Below are 27,961 nucleotides of genomic sequence, written 5' to 3'. Positions count from 1 at the left end.
CAGGGCTGATTCTGAAATTGAGGCTTTTATTTGGGTCTGAACGAGACATGAACATTCTAGCAAACCAGAAAATCCTGGGTAGGTGGCAGGCTGCATTCCCACTAGGAGAGGCCTAAGGGTGTATAAGGAAGGGTACAGAGGAGAGACTCAGGCCACCACTTCCTTCTCTGATGCATTATCCACTTTGGAACCTGCATTGGAGGGAGCCTTGAAACTTGGCTCTGAGACAGACTGAGACTGGAGGCTGAGGGCCGCACTGGAGGTGGCATATGTGTAGAAGGACTCTGCTGCCATGATGTTGTTAATCTTCCAGCGTAATGAGACCCAGGCCTTCACTATGTGGGGCCACAGGAGACAGAACAGGATGTAGAAGACCACCAGGCCCACAAACAGGCTGGTGGACACCTGCAAGCACAGGAGAGTAGTCATGGGTACACCGAGTTGGGTGAACCCCTGTCCACCCAGTAGGGAAGCCTTTGACTGCCACTCACAAGGACAATGAAGAGAGACCGCTGGGCGCTGAGTGGAAGCCCATGCAAATGCAGTATAAAGATGAGCTGGTAGTCACAGTACGAGCTAGTGTCTACTCCTCTGATGAGGGAACGGAGTCCGGATTGGGTTAAGTAGTGGGGCATCTTCCCATGGAACAATCTCAAACCTCCCCCCGCCCTCCCCCTCCCAGAGGCTACATGCCTGGCTTACCTATTGCTCACCAACAACTTGAGGAAGAATTCAGGGGCAAAGATGCTTCGGGGAGTGATATCATGGCATGGGGAGTTCTCTAGACACAGCCACCTAGGAGTCCAAGTTTAGGCAGCTGCACCACTTACACTCCAGGAAGTGCCAGCTAAGTACAATCCATCTTCCCTGGGCTCTTTGTCCCTTTTGTAACTAAGGTGTTTCAGACTGAACTCATGCAAGCGAGGTGAGCTCTCGAACTGTGAGCCAAGCCCCACCCTCGGCCTTCAATAGTGCACTCCAGGCAAGTGTTCTCCCCAGCTGCCGCCACCCCAGGCCTTCACTGGTGAATGCTAGGCCAGCGTTCTCGCACTGAGCCGCACCCCCAGTCTATGGTCTCTGCCTTCTCTTGCCTACTCAATCCACTGGAACAGTGGTGCTGTCTGAGCACCTGCCCTGGAGCAGGCTGTTCACTCACTGCCCGCTGCCTCCCTGCCTCCACCTGCCAATCCACCCACATGCTGGGCTAAGCACCCACTGGGTGCCACCCTCATCCCACAAGCACAGTCTGAACACAAGCTAGGCACAAACTCACATCTTTTCTCACTTATTCCCTCTTGATTTTTGTTCAATAAACCTGAACTAAACACGGACTTGTTGGCTAACTTGTTCATTTGCTGCCTTGTGGTATCATGGTTTTCCTTTCATTGAATCAAAAACGGTTATCGAGCCCTTACATACTAATGAACTCATTCATACTAATGAACTTCATTCATTAACATCTCCATTTAACTGTCAATGAATGCTGACTATGCATTAATCTGTTCATTCTTCACTAAAAAAAAAGGTTGTATTGTGTCTATTTAAGAGCTGTGCTATAGAGGAGAGAGACCGGTCCTTCAGGAGACTGTGACAGCTTAGAATGGTGAGGACCAAAATGTAAGGAGATATGCAGGCAGAGGGTCAGGGAAGGGGGGGAGGTGCAGGCAGAGGGTCAGGGAAGGGGTGAGGTGCAGACAGAGGGTCAGGGAAGGGGAGAGGTGCAGGCAGAGGGTCAGGGAAAGGGGAAGATGCAGGCAGAGGGTCAGGGAAGGGGGGGAGGTACAGGCAGAGGGTCAGGGAAGTGAAGGGAGGTACAGGCAAAGGCTCAGAGTGGGAAAGGCATGTGGGAGTCCAGAGGAGCCAGCTGCCCATCTGGAAATAAAGAGCATGGTTAAGCCCTCCTAAAGGAAGGAGCATGTGAGCCAAGGCCTGAAGACAGAGTAGGAGGCCCCAGACTTCCAGGAGAGCCTCTCTATACAAAGGCTAGCCCTCCTTGGGAAACACAAAGACAATTAATGTGACTGACTATTGGAAGCTTCTCAGAGGCCACAATGGGCCAGAGGGATGCGGGAGACTTGTGCCAAGAACGCGTCTGTAACCCCCGAATTTCAGAAAGCAGAGAAGGACAATCATAATTTTGAAATGAGGCAGAGCTACCTAGTGAGACTCTGTAAAACAAAACAAAGTAAAACCAACAGGCTAGGGGGTGCTGGGGATGTAGCTCAGTCAGTAGAAAGCTACCCGGCAGCACCGAGCCTAGCATCCCGGAGGCACCGAGCCTAGCATCCCGGTGTGGTGGCGCACACCTGTAATCCCAGAGCTGGGGAGAAGGAGAAGAACAAGGGCATCCTCGGGTATGTAGCAAACTCAAGGCCAGCCTGGCAGACGTGAGACCTGAGCATCCAAACAAAAACAAACAACAAACCTGGAGGGCAGAGAGCTCACGGGACTGTACTCACTCGATCCCCGGGCTCTGCTCCGACATTATGTAGAACTTCTTGTCCTGAGTGGTCCTTTCAGCCTTCGTTTTCCAGATGAGGCTATTGGTTCTGTGCAGACCCGAACAATGTCAGGGTGGGCTGAGCGCAACAGTCATCAGCACCCAAGGGCGTGGTCCTGGTGGGCGGTGCGGGAGCCTAGGCCTCACTGCAGGGGGGTCTGGGGCACTGGGTGGGTGAGGTTTGCAGTAAGAGTCCCCTGCTTAACCGGAAGTGGGAGAGGAGCCCCGCCGGCCAGACCCCCCACTGTGGACAGGGCCCCGAGGGATTACTTGTCCAGCGGACTGTTGAAGCGGTAGATCTCCTCTTCTGTGTAGTCTCGGATGGTGTCCATTGTGGGACCTCCGCCCACCACCTTCAGCAAGTAACTGCAGAATGCAGTGGCAAATATGGACCCCTGTGGTCTTGAACCGTGCATTTCCCCTCTCCACTGGTCAAGTACGGTCAGCCTCCAGCTAGTCTTTCCTTACCTGCCTAGGAAACGGCCAGAGTCTCCCGTCACCATGTCTTGGACTAAGAAGAAGGGCTGAAACACTGTGGATTGTGAAGGAGAGGAGGGGAGGAAGAAATTAGTTTTGTCCAGAGAGGAGCAGGAGGAAAGTGGAGGGACTCAGGGTTCGAGCAGGTGATGGGCTGAGGTAAAGGGAACATGGGAGGGAAGGGAAAACGGCCGGCCAGGAGGGCAGTGAACTTGGGAGGAGGGATGGGACACACAGTCACGAAAGAGGAAGCACGGCATCTCGGGGTTGGACACCACACAGTCGAAATAGTGTTTGTTTAGCTGCTGGGAGTGCAGAATCGTGTAGGTGACGTCGAAGGCCAGGCGCTTGCCAGGGGGACAGCCGATTAACAATGGCACCATCAAGTGACCCTGGGTAGGAAAAAAGGCCTGCTGCTGGGGGATTGCCGGGTTGCCATGAAGGAGCAGAGAGAAAACCTCCTCTCTGTCACACACTAGACTACCAGCCCCCTCACCAGCACAGCTGGCCACATGGCAACCTGTCGGGACACATCCCTGCTGCCCTGCCTGCTTTTTCTTCGCAGTGCTAAGGTTGGAACCAGGGCCTTCCTGGAGTGCTAAGCAAGCACACTACCACTGAGCTACATTTCCAGCCCTTGTTTGTTGTTAGTGTTTTTAATATTTTATTAAATTTTAGAATTTCGTAAAATATATTTTGATTATATTCACTCCCCTTAACTCCTTCCAGATCCAACCACACTTCCCTGCTCCCCTCAACTTCATGTTCTTTCTTGTTGCTTGAGACATGGACTCCTTGTGAAGCCCTGGCCAGTCTGGAAATTATGACATTGACCAGGCTGGTCTTGAACTCACAGAAATCCTCCTGCCTCTGCCTCCCAAGAGCTGGGAGGATTAAAGGTGTGGGCCACCAGGCCCAGTTTCCTTGGTTTTTGAGATAGAATCTTCTAGAGCCCAGGCTGTCCTTGAACTCTCCATCCTCCACCTCCCCAGGAATCAGTCACGTCCCACCACACCCAGCTAAAACAGTATTTCTGATAAATGCCAAGGCCTGTGTAGCAATTCCTGTGTACAAGGCATTGGGTGATGTTCTAAGAGCTTAACATATTTTCTTAAGCCTGTGTGAGCTGTATGAGCCCTATATGGTACAGGCTATTAATATGCCTCATTTTGTTATTATTTATTATTGTTTGTTTATTTGAGACAGGATCTCTCTGTGTAGCCCTGGCTATTCTGGACCTCACTTTTGTAGACCAGGCTGGCCTTGAACTCACAAAAATCCATCTGTCTCTGTTTCCAGAGCACTGAGATTAAAGGTGTGTAACATCATGCTAGGCAAAATCCCCCATTTTAGAGACGGCAAGCCATGTGTGATGGCACATACCTGATGTCCCAGCACCTAGGAGGTTGAGGCAGGAAGATCTGGGATTTGAGGTCAAATCCCGGGGTTATATATAGCAAGACCCTGTCTCAAACAACAGCAACAACAAAAACAGATGACAAAAGTGAGGGGCAGCCGGCTGTGGTGGCTCAGGCTCTAATCCCAGCATTTGAGAGACCAATGCCGGAGAACAGCTGTGAGTTCAAGGTTAGTCTGGGCCACACAGTGAGTTCAGACCAGCCTGTGTTACAGACTGAGACCCTGTGTGTGTGTTGCGGGGGGAGACTTGTGGTGGTTTGCACGGTAATCTCAGTACTTTGGAGGGGATGCAAGGAGGATCAGGAACTCAAGGTCATCCTGAGCTACATGGCAAGTTCCTAGAAAGCCTGGGCTATTTGAGACTGTCTCAAAAACAAATAAACGGGAAACTAGACATGGAAAGGCCAAGTTACTCATTCATTCGACAGAGCTGCACAGTGGTAAGGGACTGAAGCAGAGGGACAGGAGCCACAGACTGCGAGCAAGGCTACGCGAGGCCACTGGTGCCTGCACCTGCACACCAACTTCTACTCACAGCCCACAGGTCTGAGTTTGGACTACAAGCCACCAAAAGGAGTACGTGATACCGGAGGGAAGTAGAGCCCAGAATGAGTGCCATGGGTCGGGGAGCCCTCATGACATTGTCTTCAGAATGAAGACACTCTCTAGGCCCATTTGGGGCTAGGTCATGACATCCAGAGATTGTGGCCTGAGCTTGGTGGGTGTAGAGTAAGCATCTCCCGAGCCAGGCCAGTCACTTTGGATGAATAATCCAGCACTCACAAGGCTGGTGGACATCTAAAATTCAGTCTATACAGAACTCATCTTAGTTAATGGACTTCCATGTCTCCCAGATGTTCATGTGGAAAAATTTTGGCCCTAGGCTATGAATGTAGCTTGACCCTATAGAACACTGGCCTAGGATTCACAGTGAGATGCTTGAGGAATATGGCTCAGCTTCTGCCTCCTCAGTGCTGGGATACAGGCATGGTGGCAGCCATGCCTGCCTAGCTTCCTATTTCAACCCTTCAAAACAGACCCAGAAGGCTGGCACACAGCTCATCGTACAATCATGATTAGCATGTGTGTGTCTCTGCATTCCTTCTCTAGCAACACAAAAAGGAATCCGGCTAAGGGGGCTGAATCAGGAGGGTCAATATGGTTTGAAGCCAGTCCACGTGGCAAAGTGAGACCCTGTCTCAAAAGGAAGGAAGGAAGAAAGGAAGAAAAGAAGGAAGGAAGGAAGGAAGGAAGGAAGGAAGGAAGGAAGGAAGGAAGGAAAAAGGAAGACCATACCTAAAACCTATCTATTTTCTCCCCTAAACCTCAACTTTCTTCCCTTCTCCCTTACCATTCTGGAAGACACACACACACACACACACACACACACACACACACACACACATCTCTTCCCAGCACACAGCCAGATGTGAACATCTCAGCCTCTCCCCTTCCCTCTTACTCATCCTGTCCTCCGAGGATCTCCGCCTATCACACCCATTTCCCACTGCCTGCGGCACTCCAAACCAGCAAAGAGGAGCACCGAGTAAGTTTGCTGGTGGGTGGACAGGAAAGTTGTGGAGAACAAGGACTCTAGGGCCTCTCCAGGCCTCAGTGGCTAACTGGATGCAAAGGGGATAGCACATGTGTAAGCAAGAGAAGAATCATAAAACAAAAGGTGAGAACGAAGAACATTTGAGAGAGAAAATGTAAAACCATGTGTGAGGGTTGGGGGGGGGTATCTCAGTGGTAGAGTGCCTGCCCACCACCCTCAAAGGCCTGAGTTCAATCTCTGGTACTGGAAATGGGGCACGGAGGGGAGCAGTGGGGAGCAGTGTGTGAAAGGGTTGTGGCCATGCTCTCTATGCGCTACACGTGTGTCAGTTGGGCAAAGAAGCCAATGACATTTCCTTGTGATGAAATACAATTGTAAAAGCACACAGGCATGTGTGCAGCCTACAGAGCTGTGAAGGCAGCCATTTCAGAAACCCTTCCTGAGGGGTGGGGGCACGAATGAGGATCACAATGAGAAAGGGGAAATCTGAATGCAGGGACTGGAGACGTGGCTCAGAGGTTAAGAGTACTGGCTGCAATTGCAATTGCAGAGGACCTGGGTTCCATTCCCAGCACCCACGGGACAGCTCACAACCATTTGTGACTTCAGTTCCAGGGGATCAGATGCTTCTGGCTCTGCAGGCACCAGGCGCACACACATGGTGAACAGTCCTACATGCAGGCAAAATACCCAACACATAAATTAAAAACATGAATGCATGTGTGGTGTTCCCAGGACAGCAACGGGAACCAACCCTGTGGCAACTCAACCCAACCCTCTACTCTCAATGCCACACCCAGTACCCAAGTTCTAGTACTTGCGTGCTTGTCCCAAGGTATGTGGTCTGGAAGCATTTTCCAGAAGATCCCAACACCTGTGGGTAGGAGTAGGCGATGTTAGGAACCCAAGGGCCAGTGTTCTCTCCCCACACCCTCCCGCTCGAGCTTGGACCATACTTTGACCATCAAGGAAGTCTTCTTGAGGTTATGTCCACTGATGCCCTGGTCATAGCAGACTTTTTTGTCCTTGATCGTAATCTGAAGTAGAGGAAGGAGACTAAAATAAGGGGATATCCAAATCTGTCCTAGGATCCAGAGACATTCAAAGACCTGATAACTGGAGCTCAGAGGGGCTAATAAGAGCTGTGGCTTTCCACTGACTGTGCAGAGGACCGGAGGGACACCGGCCAAGGCCCTGTAGCTCCTCTCTGGCCCTCTCACCTTGTAGAGCACTGCTTTGCGATTAAGAAGGACATCCTGCTTCACAGTTACGTCAAGGCATTCGGGATCCGCAACAACCACAGCCACTGCTAACTTCTTCTCCACCTGGTAGCTGGAGCCTAGCACGGGGGAGGGAGGGGCTTGATGCCTGGGATCCACCCCCGGAGGATCCAGGACCCGCCCCTCGGTTGCCAATCAGGACCCGCCCACAGACCGGAGCTGGCACTGAGCTTGAAGGTGTCCTCATGCGCCGTCAGGAAGACGGTGAAGCTAAATGAGGTGCCCTTGTCCAGGAAGACCATCTCGGGCAGCCCGTGGTCGTGCGAGATGTTGTAGAGCTTCTGGTAGCTGCTCATGTCGATGTACACGCCTTCCGCCGCCAGCCAGTTGCTGGAGAGGTAGAAGTAGTAATCCTGGATGCACCGGGGTGGTCAGTCAGTGGATGCTGGACTGGACGGAGCGTCTCAGTGCTGCCCTCCACCAACTCCCAACCTGTCCACCTACCTTGTACCGTGATTTGTGTTCCCACCAGCGCCAAGTGGGATCGTGCACGGGGTCCGCGTAGGGCTGTGGGACGGTCAGACACGGTGAGGTGGCAGGGAGGAGGCAGACAGCTCTAGGATTGGGTTCAGTTCATAGCCCAAAGTAGGAGATACACACCCCAGCCCGCCCCCAAAACCGGCTTCCTGTGTCTGTGTGAGCCTGTGGAAGCCAGAAACCTTGCTTGTGTTTCCAAAGAAGTCACCCACGGAGTTCTCACTGAAACCTGGCCTGACGGGCCTAGACTGGCTGGCCGGTGAGTCTCACTGATCAAACCTGTCTCCACCTCCCAGAGCTGGGATTACAGGCCCAGCCCTCAAACACAGCTTTTTCTGTGGGTACTTCGATTTATACTAAGTCCTCATGTTATGTGCATCTCTCCCCAGCCCTGGATTTGTTTTGTTTTTTGTTTTGTTTGGTTGTTTTTTATTGATACAAGGTCGCACTATATAGCCCTGGCTGTCCTGAAACTCACTATGTAGCCCAAGGCTGGCCACAGACTCAAGAGTTCTGTCTGCCTCTAGAGTGCTGGGGTAAAGACATAAAGGCTGCACCATCACACCAGGTGCCCGCCCCGAAACACACGCACACGCCCTTTTTTATGGCAGGATCTCATGAAGCCAAGGCTAGTCTTGAACTCCTGATCTTCCTGCCTCCACCTCCCAAGTGCTGGGATTACAGGCATGAGCCAGCAACTGTAACCTAAACTTGGCTTCCTGGCTTTTAATCCAAGGGTCTCACCCCTAAGAACCACTCTCAAGTCCAGCTCAAACCTGCTGCCTCCTGCCCCTTCACCCTCCCCACATCTTTGAACTTCAGGCTCCACTCTGGCTGCACTACCCCCTCAAGCTCACCCCTACAGAACAGGTCCCTCTCCAGTGCCCCCAGGTGCCCACCTTGTCATATTTGGAGTGCAGCCACAGCAGGTAATAGACAAGGCCTTGATAGACAGCAAGTGTCTTATTATTGTGGAAGCCCAGGGATTCGGAGACCAGAGGAGGTGGAGCATGGTAGAGCTCTTGACGTGCAAGATGCTGTTTTTTGGGTAGGTCACGTAGACGCATCACCTTGAAAGGGCAGAGGTTGGTGAAGGAGGGCGTCCAGAAGTTCCTGGGCAGCAGTGGGCGATGAACATGCAAGGGGAGAGAGATGCTGACTCCTGTGGAGTATCAGGAACGTCCCCAGACCTACATTCACCACTTCTGAGTTGCTGATTCCCCAAATTTACCCTGGCTTATACCAAACTCAGCTCAGCCCCTCACGCTCAGCAGTCTTTGGACACACTCTGGTGGCTGTCCCTCAGACATCCCTCCACATCTCCTCCCACTTGCTCTCCAATGGATGTCTTCTCCCCCCATCCCAGCCAGGTCCCTTGCCTTGCTTCTGCCCCCACCTCCAGCTGCTTTTCTGGCTCCACCCTCTGCAGATGTCCAGAAGTTTTTCTTCCCCCACACAGTCTCACTATGTAGACCAGGCTAGCGCTGAATTGCAAATTCTTCTGCCTTAACCTCACAAGTGCTAAGACTGCAGGTGTGGGCCATTGCTGGGGTCTGTCAGTCACTGAACAGCTGGTCACTGTTCCTCCGTAGGGCCTTTATAAGGCTCCCTTGTCTAGACACCCTTTCCCACTTCCTCCCCGCCCTCTCACTAACACTCCCACTTCCTCCTCACTAACCCCTCCTCCCCTCCTCCCTGATGGCCCAAGCCCTCCAGCTGTACCACACTGTTCCTCTGAGCTCTGTTCGATGCTGAGCATACCCATCACCAGCTTATCCCTAGGGTCGCTCTTGGTCCCACCCCTGGGCTGGGAGTTCTCAGACTTCTTCATGGTCCCCATTATCTCACCCTGTGTCCACCAGTGAGTAGGGGGTGTTCTGGTCATACAGCAGCAACTGTGCCACAGGCAAGACCCTCTTGACCAAACGTTCATACCCGGAGTCAACAAGATATATCAGCTGGGACCAGAAGCAGGCAGGTAAGCGGGTAGGAACCTCCTTGTAGTCCCAACCTGCTCCCCATCTCCACCCTACCAAGCCTTCATGGCACCTGATAGAGCTGCCCATCTTCATAGAAGAGGGTGACCAAGAACTCTTGGTCCGCAAAGAGAGAAGAGTGTTGCAGCTTCTGCAGGCTGAAGTAGATGTCCCAGCCTTTGGATGGGACTAGCCGGTATACATCGTAGCCACCTTCCAGAAAGTACCAGATCTGTGGATCCAGCAGGCATTATATATGGGGCTATGGTAAAAACTTCAACCCTTCCTACTATCCCACTGTGCTGTGTGACAGGCTTTGGAAAAGTCTCCTACCCTCTCTGAGTTCCAGGGCCCAACATGTTACGGATAGGGCTTCTACTGACATTATTTTGGGATCCCTTAAGGGTGTTCACCCTAACAGGGCAGGAGGGATTGGGGGATGAACAAGGGGGGCTTGGGGAGAAGAACAGCGTAGCTCACCTCTTCTCTTTCGGTGACAAAAGCCATGTCTCCTTGGTAAGAGTTGACCATGTATTTGATAATGGAGTCCTTGGGGAAGTCCGCCAGAAAAATGAAGTGTACCCTATTGTAGCTGTAGAGGAGAGAGGGGGCTCAGAGGATGAGGACAGCCGGTACCCTTAGACATCTGCTTCTCCCATTGCAACCACACTACAGCATGGGACTCACTGTCTGTCTGCCGGCACTGTAAACAACAGCAGAGGGGCCCTGTAACCCAAGCTTCAGTTTCTACCACTCCTTGGAGTGTCCTTGTGCCCTGGATCCCTATCTCCCCTTTTCTGATGTTTTTGGGACCCCAGGACTCAGCCCTCTGGCCTAGGATTCCAGTAAAAGCACCATCTTGCCTACAAATGAAGTCCCAATGGCAATGCCCTGGATCCAGACATGCCTGAAGCTGGAGCTTGATATTTCTAAATGTAAGTCAATAAAGTCTTTGTGCTTAACTGGTTTTTGAATTAGGTTTCTTTCTTTTAAAACCAAATGGATCATGCCAACTGTCCATAAAGATGGCATCAGGCCCCTGGGATCATGAAGAATAAGAGGATAGATGAGTGGGAAGAGTTCTGAAGTGTCCCGGGAAATGCTTCCTATTGCTCACATGTGTTCAGTCCAGAAAGTTTCATTTTACACAAGGCTCCTCAAGCTGGGCTGGGGTGACTCATCAGACAGTGCTCGTTTGTCACCAGTGGGGGGCTGGGTTGTGGCTTCCCAGGGGACTACTTGCCTAACATGAGCAAGACCCTAATTGGAATAGCAACAAAAGCCTGCTGAAGGCCCTGGAAGGGTGGCTTAGAGGGTAAGGGCATTTGCTGCTCTTACAGGTAGGTTCCAAGCACCGTACGGCTCCAGCTCCAGGGTTTCTAATGCCCTCCCTCCATAGATACCTGCACTTCTGTGTACACCACCACACAGACACACATGGGTACCATAATCAAAGTAAAATAAAACTTTACTGGGCATTATGGCATATGCCTTTAATCTCAAGCATTGGGCAGAGGCAGAGGCAGAGGCAGATGGATCTCTGAGTTCAAGGCCAGCCTAGTCTACATAGTGAGTTCCAGGACAGTGAGGGCTACATAGTGATACCTGTCTCAAAAAACAAACAAAAATTATTTATATAAATATATGCGTGTGTGTGTGTCTGTGTGTGTGTGTCTGTGTGTGTGTGTGTGTGTGTGTGTGTGTGTGCGCGCGTGCGCGCACGCATGTGTCTGGGTCACTGGGGAGATGGCTTATGCCTACCTTTGCAGGATGAAGTTGCCCCAAATGTACAGCATATTGTTGAATGTGTTGAAGAACAAGCCTTTGGGTATCATGGCAGTTCTGGTATAGGTCTCTGTCCCATGTAGCACCAGGAAGTCCAAATCCTGAGCTGACCATAGCAGAAGAGGAAAGGATGTAGTGGAGAGGAGTAATGGTCGGTCACCTGGGCTCTTCCCAGCCACTGCCCACCTGGAAACTACCCTCGCGCTCTGGTCCTACCTTCTGGAATAAACTGTGGTATTACGTAGAGGATATCCAGTCGCTGCGACTCTAAAGGTAGGAAAACAACACCCTGAGAGCTGAAGAACTCTCAATGTCTGGAAGCACGGCAAAGCTACCCACTCTCCAACCTTCACATGAGACTCTGTTGGCAACTGGGCTTGCTCTATATGGCTGAGTTCCAGGACAGTTAGGACTACATGATGAGACCTTGTTTCAAACAAACAAACAAACAAAACCCACAAATCCCACCCATCTTAAAGACTCTACTGCTTTCCATTTAGGACAGACAGAATACCTTCCTTGATTTATTACATGTTGTGTGTGTGTGTGTGTGTGTGTGTGTGTGTGTGTGTGTGTGTGTGTGTGCAGGGCCTTCCAGATCCGGCTTCTCTTCTCCTCTTCAGTCTCCCCACTTGTCCTCTGTCTCCCAGACACACTGGCTTCCCCAGCTCACTCTAAGAGCTGAGAGTGGAGTGTTTGGGGTGGACATATGGTGCACAGTCCAGGCTCCTGCACATTCCCTCCTGACTCCAGGTAACCTGATTACCTAAGTTAAAGTTGAGCAGGTAAAAGATCTTAACTAATTTCACGGAGAGGGTCTCTACCAACAACAACAGGTTCTTCTCGTCAGCGATGTATGTAGCCCAGTTAATGGAGCAGTTTGAACCTGTTGGGGAGAGCAGAATCTAGAGCAATCTAGACCCTGACTTCTTCCTCATAACCCTCTCACCCTTCTCAGTGGCCTCCACCCTCTACCCCAATCCCCCCAAAAATGAGTACCCGGTAACTTATCACATATTGACCAGCTTTCTGGCATCATCTTGAAGGACACACGACCATCTGTGGATCAAATCAGGTCCCATGCTCAGGTCCTTTTTAGCCCACCACCACCTGTAGGGTTATCTCACCCAACCAGCACCCCATGGGGTCCCCACACCTTGAACCTCTTAGCCCAGGGATTCTAGGGGTTAGGCCTGCCTTCCATCTTTCTCATCTCTACACTTGGCCTAGGATCTCAGAAATGTTCTTAGATCTGGTGATGTGACCAACAGAAGCCAATCAGAGTGCATGCTGTGGCTGGGAGTTAGAATTAACGAAGCAAGGTGTGGTGGTACACACTGGTGATATCAGCATTCACTCACTGGTAGATTCTGTACAAGTTCTCTAATGCTGAGCCAAACTCTGGCCCTGGTTTTATCTTTTTTAGTTCACATGGCTTCCAACTCTTGGTCCTTCTGCCTTAGCCTTCCAAGTGTTGTGACTGCATGGGCACACCACCGTGTCCAGTGCATTTATTTAATCTTTATATCAAGCCAAAGAAATAGACTATTATAGTATTGTCATCTGGTCCCATTTTACAGGTGGAAAAGTGAGATCAGTGAAGTCATGTTATGTCTCCAAAGCCACAGAGCTAGGGTCGCATGGAGCAGTCTGTGGAGTCTGTGTTATATTTAGTCATTATGGGATGCAATAATAGGGACTTTATCGGCACTTTGGCAAACAAACGAACAAAAACCATAAAAAACAAACAAATGCGTCTTTCCAATCGGGCCTGGCAGATGCCTGATGGGGAACTAAAAGAGGACAAGCCCTGGTATAAGCCTTTAACCCGAGGGGCAGACAGGAGGGTCTTCGTGAGTTTGAAGCCCGATTGGTCTACACAGTGAGTTTCAAGACAGCAAGTTACATACTGAGATCCTGTCTCAAAAAACAAATAAACAAAAGAAATGAAATGAAAGTGTAGAATGATGAAGAAGCACAATTTGGGTCAGATTCCTGCTTAACAATGCCTGTGAGCATGCCGATAACTTTTTATTTCATGATTCATTTCTGTTCTGTGTGTGAGTGTTTTGCATGCCTATATGTATGTGTACCACCTGAGTGCCTGGTGCTGGAGGAGACCAAGAGAGAGCCTCAGATCCCCCGGAATGTGCTTATGAGCTGCCATGTGAGTGCTCTGAAGTACTCTTGGCTGCTCAGCTGTCTCTCCTATCCCTCTCTCTGCTTTTCGAGAATGGGTCTCACTGTGTAGCCCTAGCTAGACTGGAACTCCCTATGTAGACCAGGATGGCCTCAAATTCCTACATGCTATGCACATATGAGGGGCTCAGAGGGACAGCTTGTGGTATTGGTTCTTTTCTCCCATCATGTGAGTCCCAGGGACTGAATTCAAGTCCTCAGGCCGAGTAGCAAAAGGGCCTTTACCTACTTAGCCATCTTACTGGCCTTGACCTTTATTAATTTCTTTAGTATGTGAGTAGTCTCACCAGCCTGCTTTTGTGTTTCATTTTGAGATAAGGGTCTCATTGTAGCCTGGCCTGGCCTTGAACTTCCGATGCTCCTACCTCCCTTTCCCAAGTGCTGGGAATGCAAGCAAGCATCATACCATCCAGCTTTGCTGACCTGATTTTTGAGTTGGGTTTCTGCCCTTTAAAGCCAAATACATCATAGAAAGTATCTAACACTGTTCAAGCTGGATCTGAACCAAGGCGTATCCATGTCCATACACATGGAACAATCCTGAGCCTGCCACCTCTCCTGAGGACACATGGCAAGGAACAGGAGCCCTAGGTGAGAAGGTGTAGACAAATGTCTCCTGAGCTTCCAGATCACATAGGATTTTACCTGTAATGGTCCCGATGTGAATATAACCTTCATTCTTGCCAGTGGTGAGGGCTAGGATGTACTCAGAGCCATTGCCATCGACGAACACTGGGCACAGCTTCTTGATGCACTCGCTAGCCAGGACACGAACCCAGCTGCCTAGGGGGGCAAGCATGCGGACTCAAAACCAGGTGGTCAGGCTGGTCCCTGGACCCCAGATCTCCTTCCTTCTAATCTTACAAACCTGTTACCTGTCCTCTTAGCCTGGAGCAACATTGCAGTGTGGTATTGGGGGGACTCTAGAGCAACGCTTGTCATTTCTGTGACCCCCCCCATCCCTTACCTCTGAGTTCTAGTCTGTTATGACTGGCTTTGGTTTTATGAGACAGGGTCTTACCCTGTAACCCTAGCTGACCTCAAACTTCCTATGTAGCCCAGGCTGATCTCAAACTGTCCAGCTTCCTGCAGCAGCTTCCCAAATGCTGGTGTGTATGTCAGGTATGTGCCATCACACAGGCGGCCTGTGAGGTCTAGGTGGGTTCACACTTCTCTTGTGCTCCCCTGGTTCTGACCTGAGTTTTGGACAGAGTGAGGCAACTAAGAGACCCTTCCAGCTTGCAGCCACTAACAAAAAGGTTCCCTGGGGAGACTTAGGGACAGAGGAATGGACAGTTGCTGGGCAAGAATCACCATGAGTCAGCACGGAGACCAAGAATTACAGTGAGTCACTGGATAGATACACCTATGCCTGAAGCCAAGATGGCCCATGGGTTTCTCATTCAGGTATGCCAATAAACAGGAAGACCCACTTTTCTTGTCTGTTTTTCAGAGGGATGGGGGTGAGGCAGTTCTCACTAAGTTCTTCAAGCTTTCTGGAATCTCATATGTAGCCCAGGGTTGCCCTAAACTAGAGATTCTCAAGTGCTAGGATTACAGAGGTGTGCAGCATCCCCCCATGTGTCTCATGTACCTAGATCCACACAAACTTGCTATATAGCTGAGGCTGACCACGATCCCCTTGCCTCTGTGTCCCAAGTGTTGGGATGACAGGTGTATAGCACGGTGATGCCTGGACTTCTTAGTTTTGTTTCTCTAACGCCCACAGCTCGCCCACCCCTGCACCCCCCAGCCCAGCCTTCTCACTGCTACTGTAGCTGCTGTCGAAGAGTGCAGAGTAGCTGCCTGTGAAATAGTAGACAAGCTGGTTCTGCCGGATGAAGAGCGTGCTTTCCGTAGAAATGGCGTCATGGATGGTGGCTGAGAAGTCAAGTATGGGACAGTAGTAGGAGCCGACCCAGCAACTGTCAATGCTCAGCTGCAGGAGAGCAAAGACCAGGTGAGCAAGTGCTTGAGGCCTCGGCCTCCAAGTCCTGCCTGGGGTAAACTGTCCTTATTTTTTTTTTTTCTGAGACGTGTTGTGGGATATTTGTACACTGTGTGAAGATGTGTTGCTGTGATTGGTGTAACAAAAAACTGAACATCCAATAGTTAGGGAGGAGAGTATAGGCGGGACTTCCTGGCAGAGAGAGAACTCTGGGAAGAAGAAAGGCTGAATTTGCCAGGGAGACACAGAGAGGAAGCAGGAGGTAAAGTATAGAAGAGAGGTAACAAGTCATGTGGCAGGACACAAATTAAAAAATATGGGATAATTTGAGTTATAAGAACTAGTTAGGAAAAAGCCTCAGCTAAGGCCAAGCTTTCATAATTATTAATAATAAGTCTTCATGTTATTATTTGAGAGCTGGCTGGTGGTACAAAGAAAGACATGGTCTCTCTGTGTAGCTCTGGCTGTATTGGAATTCGCTCTGTAGACCAGACTGGCCTAGAACTCACAGAGATCCACCTGCCTCTGCCTCCCATGTGCTGGGATAAAAGGCATTCACTACCACCACCTGGCAAAAGCTACTGTTCTAACTGCTTAGATAGCCACACTCCCCCAGTATGGCCAGTTTGAGTATGGTACACAACCTGGAGTTAAGCAGTGTACAATGTATTCACACAATCCCTGTGCCTCTGTCAGAGTTCTGCTCATATGGATAGAAAATACCCCATGTTGAGTCCAGAGAGACAGCTTAGTGGTTAAGAGTACTAGCTGCTATTATTTGGCTTAAAAGGGCTTATTGGGAAATGTTATCATTTTTACTATTTTCTACAGAGAAAATATTTTCCAGTTTCAAATAACCCTGGATTTTTGAATTATAACCTGTTTTTATGTTCAAGCTATCTGTGTATTATTTCTCTTGCAGTTGTACATAAAATGTTTTTACATGTAAAAAAAGGACAAATACTATAGAATTGTATTACATGTATACAAATTCACAGAGACAGAAAGATTAGACGTTATCTCAAGATGGAGAAGAAAGGAATATAGAGCAATGATTTCCTAAGTACAGAATCTCTGTTTTGTGTGATGGAAAAGCCCCACAAATGGACAGTAGTATCAGGATATAATATCATGAATGTAATAAATCAATACAATTAATGTAACTAATTTAAAAAAAAAAAGACTGCAAAACACACACACAAAAAGAGTACTAGCTGTTCTTTCAGAGGACCCAGATTCAATTCCCAGCACCACCTGGGACCTCACAACCATCTATAACTCCAGTTCCAGGGAATCCGGTGCCCTCTTCTGACCTCTGTGGGTAGATCAGTACACTTAACTGCTGAGCCATCTTTCCAGCCCCATGTGTGTTTTAGAAAGAGTGTCGCTCTGTTGCCTTGGCCAGCCTGCAACTCACTTTGTAGATCAGGCTGGTCTCAGACTCACAGAGATCCCCCTGCCTCTGCCTCTTGAGTGCTGGGATTAAAGGTGTATGTCAAAAAAAAAAGTGTATGTCACTATTCCTGGTTCTCTCTCTCTCTCTCTCTCTCTCTCTCTCTCTCTCTCTCTCTCTCTCCTGCCTCTCTCTCTCCCCCTGCTTCTCTCTCTCTCTCACTCTCTCTCTCTGTCTCTCTCTCTGCATATATATGTTTCATTTTTTATGTGTATAGGTGGTTTGCCTGCATGTAAGTCTATGCACCACGTGTGTGCCTGGTGCCTAGGGCAGGTGATATCCATGACTTCCAGGTCAGTCTCGTCTAAATATCAAGTTCTAAGTCAGTCAGGGTTAAATAATAAAACCTTGTATTTTTGTTGTTGGTGGTAGTTTTTCAAGACAAGGTTTCTCTGTGTAGCCTTGGCTGTCCTAGAACCAGCTCTGTAGACCAGGCTGGTCTTGAATGCTTGTCTCCCTCCAGAGTGCTGGGATTAAAGGTGGGCGCCACCACCACCTGGCATAAGGACCCCTTCTTACCAAAATAAAACAGAACAGAAATGTAATTGGCCAACAACTTTAAAAATATATTTCATTATTTTAAATTGTGTGTGTGTGTGTGTGTGTGTGTGTGTGTGTGTGTGTGTGTGTGTGTGTGTTAGAGAGAGGGACGGAGGAGGGAAGGACAGAGAGTTGATTTGTATGTGAGTGCAGTGCCTGTGGAGGCCAGAGGCACTGGGTCCCTCTGGAGCTTGAGTTACAGGTGGTTGTAAGCTGCCTGATGTGGGTGCTGGGACCTGATTCTCCCGCTTAGCTACAAACTAATTGTAAGGCCAGTCTGTGGTGCCTGAGACCCTGACTCAAAAAAACCAGTCAGGCCAGACCAGGAAAAGAGCATCACCATGATTACTATTTTATATTGAAAGAAGTTGAGGCTGGAGCGATGGCTCAGCAATGAAGAGCGCTCACTGCTCTTCCAGAGGAGCATGGTCAGGTCACCTCACCTCAAACAGAGGGGGGAATAAAAGAAAAGGAAAAGGAATAAAGAGGCAATGCTTAGGAGGCAGAGGCCAGTCAGAGCTGCAGAGTGAGACTTTGTCTCAGAAACACAAACACAAACAAAGCAAGAAGTAAAACAAGAGGCTGGGCTGTGGCTCGAAGGGCAGCACTTGCCCAGGATATCCCGGGAGAGGCTGGACGTCACTCGGCAGGAGTCTGCTTGCCAGGCATGTGACAGGTGCTGGATTCAGTCCTACACACACACACACATACACACACATACACACACACACACACACACACACACACACACACACACACACACACACGAATTTGAACCTAGAGCTTGAGATGTGGCTCAGTGGTTGAGAGTTTGTACTGTTCTTGCAGAGGACTTGAGTTCCATTTCCAGGACCCACACTGGGTGGTTTGCAAGCACCTGTGACTTGGGCTCCAGGAGATCCAGCTCCCTCTTGTGGTCTGGAGTACTCACTCACGCAGATACATGCACATTTTAAAAAACTGGGTTTTCAGAACCAGAAGGCTACATAGCAGGGGGACCCTAGGATGACTGTGGCTTATAATAAGTTTTGGTTTTACTCAATCACTGGGCAAGCCTCAGTGAAACATTTCACTATTAGGATAAAAATTTGTATTGTATCAAGTTGATAACAGAAAAAAATAATAATAAATAAAAATTTAAAAAATGTGGAAATCAGTATGGCGGTTTCTCAGAAAACTGGGAACCGGTCTACCTCACGACCCAGCCGTACCACTCTTGGGCATATACCCAAGGAATGATCAATCATACCACAAAGATACATGCTCAACTATGTTCATAGCAGCACTATTTGTAATAGCCAGAACCTGGAAACAACCTAGATGCCCGTCAACTGAAGAATGGATTAAGAAAATGTGGTACATATACACAATGGAGTACTACTCAGCAGAGAAAAACAATGACATCATGAAATTTGCAGGCAAATGGATGGAACTAGAAAATATCATCCTGAGTGAGGTAACCCAAACCCAGAAGGACAAACATGGTATGTACTCACTCATAAGTGGATTCTAGATATAAAGCAAAGAACAATCAGACTGCAACCCACAGAACCAGGGAGGCTATATAGCGGGGGGACCCTAGGATGACTGTGGCTTATAATAAGTTAATGGTTTTACTCAATTACTGGGCAAACCTCAATGAAACATTTCACTATTAGGATAAGAATTTATACTGTATCAAGCTGATAATAGAAAAAATAAATAAATTAATAATTTATTTTTTTTTCTTTTCTTAAAGATTTGAACCTGTTTCCTAGCAGTAAAATTTTTCTTCATTACCCTTTGCTAGAGACTGGCTTATCTTTGGGGTCCCATTCTGTAGCCCCAGACTCCATTCGGGGCCTAAGAGCCAGCACTGTCCAGAAGCCCAAACCTACCGTCTGCAGGCATCACTCACCTCCACGAGAGAAAAGTCTTGGAAATTAGTATCTGAAAGCAAGATGGTCTTCTCATCTTCAATGCCCCCGAGGATGAGCACAGGTGAATGGTTCTGCGTGTACCACAGGGGTCTCGATTTTGAACGCTTAAAGTGATCACTCTTCAGAGCAAAGGTCTGTCAGAGGAGCAGAAATGCCATTCAGCCCTCCCCTGCCCCTCCATCTCAGCCACAAGCCCAAGTCCTCACCCCGACTACAAACCTCTGCAGTTTGGGGCCACCTCCCTAAGCTCGCCCTAGCCCAGTCCCATCAGGGGCCTCTTCCTTTCAAGCTCACCCCAGGGGCTTTGCACCCGCTGTCTCCTTATGCCTTTCCTTTCTTTCATCCCCCTTTTCTGAGGTGAGGTGCATTGAACCGTAGCAATACTAGCAAATACTCTGAGCTACATCCTCATGATGAGGACATATTTGCCGCTGAACACGTAGTGAACTCAGAACATGGGTGGAGGCTGGGATTTAGCTCAGTGGTCAAGTTGCTGGTCTCGCATGTACAAGGACCTGAGTTCAAGCCCCAACGTCAGAATGATGGAAGGAGAGATTCAGCTCCTGAAAGTTGTCTTCTGACTCCCACATATATGCCACATGTGTGTCTCCACCACAAAATAGATGAATGTAACAGCAAAGCTAACATGAGTATCTAAGGCCAGGCTTGGTGCCTCACATCTTTGATTCTAGCCCTTGGGAGGCTGAAGCAGGAATTTCACAAAGCTTGCCTGGTCTGCATAATGAGTTTGATACCACTGTGGGTTATATTGAGACCCTGTTTCCATAGGCCATTACAGAGGGGCTGGTGAGGTGACCTGGCAGGTAACGGCTCCTTAAGTTCAAAATAACAATGTAATGAAAAAAAGTGACATAAAATCCAATGACACATCGGGAACCTGCTATCACCCCGTGATTGTGTTTACCTGGAGAGCATGAGGCTCTGCTCAGTCCCCAGCACCTGGGGAGGGTGTATGTGTGTGTGTGTGTGTGTGTGTGTGTGTGTGTGTGTGTGTGTGTGCACGCACACGCGTGCACCCCTCCCTTCCAGAGTCACTCTGAAAAAGGAACCAAAAAGGGGGTACACGCCACCTCATATCCTATGGTGAAGATGGGGTTACCGCTGGCATCTCTCTTCATGTAGCCATTAATATTCACATAGAACCTGCAAGCAGGCTCCAGTGAGGAATGCCATGTCGGGGTACTTCACAACCCACAGCCACCTTCCCCGCTCCTCCCTTTTGCCTCCCCTGCTTTCATTGGGATTCTGGGGACTGGCATTCCTGAGTGTGCCCTGGGCTTGAATACCTTCTAGGGGGAATGTAGGGCCCCAAGCCATTGCTGCGGATGTCCACGCTCATGACCACGCTGCCGTTTTTGGTGGGCATGGGTACGTACCAGTTCAAGGCGCACATGACCTCTGCTATGCAGAACCCTGCTGGTTGGATGGGGCACTGAGGCACTAGAGACTGCCAGAAGCCCCTACAGGCCTCAGAGCGCTCCCAGACATCCCATCTCCACTCACCACCACCACCGGCGGTCTGGCCCACCTGCGCTGCGCAATGGGGCAGCCTCCATCTGAATCTGCAGATTTTCAATCTTCCAGCGATAGAAATTGACTGGGTACTTGTAGCTGATCAGGATCACGGGTCTCAGTCCCATGAGGTGGCCCTTTCGGACCAGCTCCTCGTCATTCTGAGGATGAAAGGGCAGGCCTTAGTCTGGGGATCCATCCGTCTGGAGCCCCCTGTCTGAGCTGAGCAGGGATGGCAGACCTTCCACCATGGGAGAATAAGAGAAGATGGCTGTGCTTGTTCCCAGCACTCCGGAGGTGGAAACGGCAGGCTCTCTAGTTCAAGGCTAGCCCACGGGGCGGGGGGTACACGACAACACTTAGGGAGTTGGAAGTCAGCCTGGGCTATAAAGTGAGAGTGTCGCAGAAAAAGAAAAGTCTAGATGCCAGGTGTAGTATCGCTCACCACTCACCCCCGCAGGAGGCTGAAGCGGGATATCACCACAAGTTTGAGGTCAGCCTGGTCTCTAAGCGAGTCCTAGGTGAATAAGGACTGTGTATCTATTTCCATGGGTTTATATTCTCTGTCTCTGTCTCTGTCTGTCTGTCTCTCTCCCCAATACCCTCTTTTGGAATCTGTAAGCACCAGGCATGCATCTGATATACAGACACACATGCAGTCAAAACACCCATACACTAAAATAAAAGTTTTAAAAAGCAAAAAGCTTTTGAGTGGAGGGTAATGACTCATATCTGTCATTCCAACACTCAAATAACAGAAACAGAAGAATCAATACAAGCTCAAGGCCAGCCTGATCTAAGTAGTGAGTTCTAGGCCAGCCAGGGCTCCATAGTAAGACCTTGTCTAAAAGACACAAAAACAACCTTTTAATCCCACACCTTTAATCCCAGCACTGGGGAGGCAGAGGCAGGAGGATCTCTGAGTTTGAGGCCAGTTTGGTCTACAGAGAAAGTTCCAGGACAGCCAGAGCTACACACAAAGAAACAAACCCTGTCTCGAGAACCTTAAAAACAAAACAGAACAACAACAACAGAAAACAAAACAAACAAACAAACAAACAAACAAAAAAGCTGGGCATGGTTGTACATACATAGACTGCCAGTCCTTGGGAGAAGGAGGCAAGACAAAGATCCTGAGTTCAAGGACAGCCTGGGACACATAAGACTCTATTTCAGACAAACACAAAAATAAGCACATGTGACTTGTGTGACTGCCCAGCCCACGGCTCCTTATAGTATATTCAACCCACTTTTATTTCTAAAAGCAAATTAATAAATATTTTTGTGGTATTTTATGGTGAGTGAATTATATCTCAATAAACTTAAAACTTTTTGTTAGTGTTTTGAGAAAGGACCTTCCTACACAGCCCAAGCTAGCCTCCTTAGTGCTGTAATTAGAGACAGGCACCACTACTTCTTTTCACTTCTTTCTCTTTTTAGATTTATTTATTTTACTTAATGTGCATAAATGTTTTGTCTGCATGCATGTATGTATCCCACATGCATGCCTGATGGATCCCTTAGAACTGGCGTTATGTATGGTTGTGAGCCACTAAATGGGTGTTAGGAATCAAACTCTGGTCCTCTGCAAGAGTAACAAGTACTGAGCCAATAAGCCATCTCTCCAGCCCTGTTTTCATTTTCTTTTTCTTTTTTTTTTTTGTTTAAGATTTATTTGCATATACACCTGCATGCTGGAAGACAGCATCAGATTCCATTATTGATGGCTGTGAGCCACCATGTGGTTGCTGGGAATTGAACTCAGGACCTCTAGAAGAGCAGCCCACTGCTCTTAACCTCTGAGCCATCTCTCCAGCCCGTTTTCATTTTCTTGATGATATCTTTTAAAACACAGACGTTCTGGAACTGGTACGTAGCTCAGGTGTTAGAATGCTTCCCTAGTATACATGAGGCCCTAGGCTCTATTTGCAACAGCTAATGAAACCAAATATGGTGGAACACACTTGAAATTCCCATGGAATGGTGGAGGCAAGACCAGCAAAAGTGCGAGGCTATCCTCTGCTACACGTCAAGTCAGTCAGCCTGGGCTTTACGGGACCTTGTCTTAAAAACACTAACAAGGAGCCGGGCGGTGGTGGCCCACGCCTTTAACACCAGCACTCGGGAGGCAGAGGCAGGCGGATCTCTATGAGTTCGAGGCCAGGCTGGTCTACAAAGTGAGTTCCAGGAAAGGCGCAAAGCTACAAGGGAAACCTTGTCTCAAAAAAACAGAAGAAAAAAAACCCACTAACAAGGGTTGGAGAGATAGCTCTGCTGTTAAGAACACTGGCTGCTCTTCCAGAGGTCCTGAGATCAAAACCATTTATAGTGGGATTTTATGCCCTCTTCTGGCATAAAGTTATATATGCAGATAGAGTGCTCACATAAAATAAATCTTAAAAAACAAAAAAACAAAAACCACCAACAAAATGGAGTTCTAGCACTTGGGAAGCAGAAGCAGGTAGATTTCTATGACTTCAAGAGCAGCCTGGTCTACATAACAAGACCCTAGACCCTTTCTCCAAAGAGAGAATGAACTCACAGGATAGTACATACTGTTTTAAACGACCACCATCCCAAATATATATGCAATTTTTACAAGTCAACAACGAAAAGGCAAAAAACCCTTCATTTTAAAATGAGCAAAGGCGGGGCAGTTGTGGTGCACACCTTTAATCTCAGCACTCAGGAGGCAGAGGCAGGAGGATCTCTGAGTCCAAGGCCAGCTTGGTCTACAGAGCAAGTTGCAGAACAGCCAGGGCTACTCCAAAAAACCCTGTCTGGGGAAAAAAAAAAAGAACAAAGGAAGGCGTGTGCCACCTCTGATCCTAGTACTTGGGAAGCAGAGGTAGACAGATCTCTGTGAGTTCCAGGACAGCTAGGGCTATATAGAAAGACCCTGTCTCAAACAAACAAACAAAACCCAAAAAGGGCAAAGTCTGGTTGGCATGGTGGCTCACATCTATAATACTAGTACTTGAGAGGCAGAGGCACAAGGGTTGCTGTGAGTTCAAGGCCAGCCTGGGTTTTGTAACACTATCCTGTATCATGAAAGAAAGAAAGTGGGGCTGGGCGGTGGTGGTGCACGCCTTTAATTCCAGTACTTGGGAGGCAGAGGCAGGTGGATCTCTGTGAGTTCGAGGCCAGCTTGGTCTACACAGTGAGATCCAGGACAGGTACCAAAACTATACAGAGAAACCCTGTCTCAAAAAAAAAAAGAAAGAAAGAAAGAAAGAAAGAAAGAAAGTGGGGCTGGAGAGATGGCTTAATGGTGAAGAGTGTATACTGTTCTTCTGGACAATCAAAAAAGTATGGTTCCCAGCCACAATGGCCTGTAACACCGATTCCAGGCATCCATCACCCTCTTATGACCTCCATAGGCAATTGCATGCACATGCATATACCCACTATATACACATAATTAAAAATAAAATAAATTTTTGAAAAAAGTTAACAATGTTGTTTATCTCTTTAATTCTTTTTTTCTTAAGACTTCTATGTATACAGTGTTCTGTCTGTATATTTGCCTGCATGACAGAAGAGGGCATCAGATCCCATTGTAAATGGTTGTGAGTCACCATGTGGTTGCTGGGAATTAAACTCAGGACCTCTCAAAAAGCAGTCAGTGCTCTTAACTGCTGAGCCATCTCTCCAGCCCCAATAAATATTTTTTTTTAAAGATAACTGTTAATAGACACAGGGTTTTTGTTGGGTGAGGGATAATAAGAGTGTTTAGGGCAAAAATAATGACGGTTGATGTGATTATTTGACTGAGAGTAGCCCCATAGGTTCATATGTTTGAATGCTTGGTCCCTAGCTGTGGGCCTGTTTGAGAAGGATTAGGTATGACCTTCTTGGAGGAGGTGTGTCACTGGAGGTGGGCTTTGTTATAGCCCCCACCATCCCCAGTTAGCTCTCTCTGCCGAGTGGGAGAACGAATGAATCCTTAAGACCTTCCGGGTTGGTGGAGTCTACTTTTAAAGTGTTTGGGAAAACATTACTGAAAATAACGGGGAATCGGAGACTTACTGAAATCGCCCCACTCACACTGTAAACTCTCACCTTTCCCATACAGGAGAAGCTGACTTTCAGGTAGTAAGGAAAGCCCATATATTTCTGTAAGGAAAGGTGGGCGAAATATCCAGTCAAGAGGTGTACTGACTCAGGATCCCTCTGATATTTACTGACCGAAGATCCCTTTGATACTCTTGACCCCAGTTCCCTCACCTCCCGCGGGTCGATTGGCGAGTCTACCAACTTTTGGAACACCTCCGTCACTGTATCCATGGGTTCTTGATCCATAAATCGATCCTTAGAGAGGAGTGCGCCCACTCTCTCGAACTTGTTCAGGACAACAAGCCAGCGGCAGTTTTGGAAATGTTTTTCTGCCCACGACTTCCACGACAGCAGTAGCACTAGCAGCGGTACCCAGAACGCCCATAGATTTGGTTTTCTTGGCCACACAGGGCTGACAGGGCACATGACTGGCCAGCACACCATGCAGCTAGAACCTGGGGAATGTGGGGGGTCAATACTCACTTGCAAGTCTGCTCGCTGGGGCTGATCTCTGGGAAACCGCTCAGTTCTTGCCTTTCTTCCCGCCCCTCTTCCCGGCTCCACTTTTGATCAGGCTTCGAGCCCCCGCCCCGTTCCTGCCTCTACTCCTGCGCGTACTCTCAACCCTAGCCCTGTTCTTACTCCTGGCCACGCCCTTACTCTTACTCTCGGCCTCGCCCCTACTAATACTCTTGGTCCTGCCAGTTCTCTTACTCTCAGCCCCTCCCCTACTAATACTCCTCGCCACGCCCCTGCTCTTGCTCTCGGCCCCGCCCCTACTCTTACTTCTGGCCTCGCGGCTCTTTTCACCCCGCTTGCCAGTCGCTCTCTCTCTCCTTGCCCTACCCTTGCTCTTCTCTATGCCAGCTCTTAGAACTCCGACTCTACTCTTGGCCAATTCTCTCTTTTTGTTTCTTGCCTTGCCCTTCTTTTCCCCACCCTTATGCCCCTCGGCGATCACCGACTTGTTCCTGGACTTGGCTCCGCCCTCACAGGCTGTCCCGCCCTCACACCGCTCTTCGCCACGCCCCTTTCTCTTCTCTCCTGCCCTGCTCAAGAGCCGGCTTCTAGTCTTGGTCTTGTCAGTCTGTGAGTCTTTGCCCACACCTCCGTCCACGCTGCGCCCCCTGCCCTGACTCCGGCGCCGAGTCTGGCCGGAGATCGGCTTTTCGCGGGACTTTCTCTCCTGGCTACGCCCCTTGCTGCGGCTCTGGCGCCGAGTCTGGCCGGAGATGGACTTTTCGCGGGACTTTCCCTCCTGGCTACGCCCCTTGCTGCGGCTCTGGCGCCGAGTCTGGCCGGAGATCGACTTTTCGCGGGACTTTCCCTCCTGGCTACGCCCCCTGCCCTGACTCTGGCGCCGAGTCTGGCCGGAGATTGGCTCTTCGCTGGACTTTCCCTCCTGGCCACGCCCCTTGCTTTGGCTCTGGCGTTGAGTCTGGCTGGAGATTGGCTCGTCTATGGACTTTCTCTCCTGGCCACGCCCCTTGCTTTGGCTCTGGCGTTGAGTCTGGCCGGAGATTGGCTCTTCGCTGGACTTTCCCTCCTGGCCACGCCCCTTGCTTTGGCTCTGGCGTTGAGTCTGGCCGGAGATTGGCTCTTCGCTGGACTTTCCCTCCTGGCCACGCCCCTTGCTTTGGCTCTGGCGTTGAGTCTGGCCGGAGATTGGCTCTTCGCTGGACTTTCCCTCCTGGCCACGCCCCTTGCTTTGGCTCTGGCGTTGAGTCTGGCCGGAGATTGGCTCGTCTATGGACTTTCTCTCCTGGCCACGCCCCTTGCTGTGGATCGGGCACTGAGTCTGGCAGGAGGTCGGCTCCTCGCTCCCCTTTCTCTCCTGGCCACGCCCTAGGTCCTGGCTTCTTCCCCTCCCTGGGTCCTGGGCAACCTGGCCCTCCTGCTTCTGCTCCGGTCCCCGACCCCTCTCCCTCTCCCGCCCCGGTGGTTTCTCCTCGGCACCCGCCTGCCCCTCCGCGCCAGCCCTCTCCTGGGCCTGCGCCTTCTCCTTAGGGAACCTTTCCTGGTCGCGGGGCCGCTCTGCTTCCCGAGATCTCCCCTCGCCCCGGGATCGCTCTTCTCCGGGTGACCTTCCCTCGCCCCGGGATCTGTCTTCGCCAGGTGGTCGCTCCTCGTCCCGGTCCTCCCGTTTGGCTCTCTGTTCGCCGTGCTCCCTCTCGTAAATAACTCTTTCCTTGCCCCAGTATTTGTCTTCGCCTCGACTTTGCTCGTGATTTCGGAGACTCTCCTTGTCATAGACCGTCCTCTGGCCGCAGGACCTCCCGTCGCCCCACACCCACGCTGACTTCGCGATCCTCACTGTCCCCACCGACACCTTTTCCCTCCACCTTTTCTCATCTGTCCTGTCCATGCCCTGAACGTCCACCGGTTCTATGCCCCGCCTCCTCTAGCCACGCCCACACTCGTCGGAGGCTGCAGGTCTAAACGACGTTGGCCGCCGCCCCGCCTTTGCCACGCTTTCTTTGCCTGGTCCCTGTGCTGGATGCTCCGCGAGCCTTGCCTTGCCTTGCCTCCCCACCCCTGCCCTCCCCTTCTTAATTCCCTCCCGCCCCCCTCATCCCCTAGGATGGCACCGCCCCGCTGTACCAGTCACTTGGTTAAAACCGGTCAACCGTTGCTTGTTCCACCCCTCTTGCCAGCTCTTAAAATGGCCGCTCGGACTTCCACCTTGCGCGAGGCACGCCTATGTGGCGTGCGTGTTTCCATAGTAACACGCATTCCCAACAGGCGCCTAGAGCTTGAGCGCTGGCCTTGTGCAACCCCGGCTCCCAGGTGTGTGGCAGGCAGAGGTACTGGAAAGGTAGCTCTGTGCTAAGAAAGCCACCGAGA

At 49.9% G+C, this 27,961-nt stretch overlaps 1 protein-coding gene across 12 annotated transcripts; it reads right to left on the bottom strand.

The window, feature by feature from the left end:
* Positions 1 to 6: 6 nt before the first annotated feature.
* Positions 7 to 27,826, bottom strand: Catsperg (cation channel sperm associated auxiliary subunit gamma). 12 transcript variants are annotated; one of them, XM_052711814.1, is made up of 29 exons: positions 27,719 to 27,826; positions 25,289 to 25,572; positions 25,124 to 25,177; positions 21,078 to 21,222; positions 20,836 to 20,962; positions 20,620 to 20,692; positions 19,507 to 19,662; positions 15,436 to 15,607; positions 14,314 to 14,451; positions 12,469 to 12,528; positions 12,236 to 12,355; positions 11,686 to 11,736; positions 11,446 to 11,575; positions 10,165 to 10,276; positions 9,758 to 9,916; positions 9,557 to 9,666; positions 8,608 to 8,821; positions 7,676 to 7,738; positions 7,386 to 7,584; positions 7,172 to 7,290; positions 6,908 to 6,988; positions 6,769 to 6,825; positions 3,213 to 3,369; positions 2,969 to 3,032; positions 2,771 to 2,866; positions 2,460 to 2,549; positions 703 to 795; positions 492 to 591; positions 7 to 405 (listed from the first exon to the last, which is right to left on the bottom strand). In XM_052711814.1, exons 2-29 carry the CDS (start codon positions 25,559 to 25,561, stop codon positions 148 to 150), a joined length of 3,471 nt encoding a protein of 1,156 aa, XP_052567774.1. In that variant the 5' UTR covers positions 25,562 to 25,572; positions 27,719 to 27,826; the 3' UTR covers positions 7 to 147. The 12 variants fall into 12 exon arrangements, 11 of the variants coding, with proteins under 11 accessions (XP_052567774.1, XP_052567763.1, XP_052567773.1 ...); XM_052711803.1 differs by lacking the exon at positions 27,719 to 27,826 and adding an exon at positions 26,225 to 27,632; XM_052711813.1 differs by lacking the exon at positions 27,719 to 27,826 and adding an exon at positions 26,083 to 26,190.
* Positions 27,827 to 27,961: the final 135 nt, after the last annotated feature.

Source organism: Peromyscus californicus, unplaced genomic scaffold, assembly GCF_007827085.1.
Source record: "Peromyscus californicus insignis strain IS unplaced genomic scaffold, ASM782708v3 Scaffold_4__1_contigs__length_199733344, whole genome shotgun sequence".
NCBI classification, from domain to species: Eukaryota; Metazoa; Chordata; class Mammalia; order Rodentia; family Cricetidae; genus Peromyscus; species Peromyscus californicus.
The sequence above is the reverse complement of the archived record's forward strand: the minus strand, read 5'-3'. Positions and strand labels throughout refer to the sequence as shown.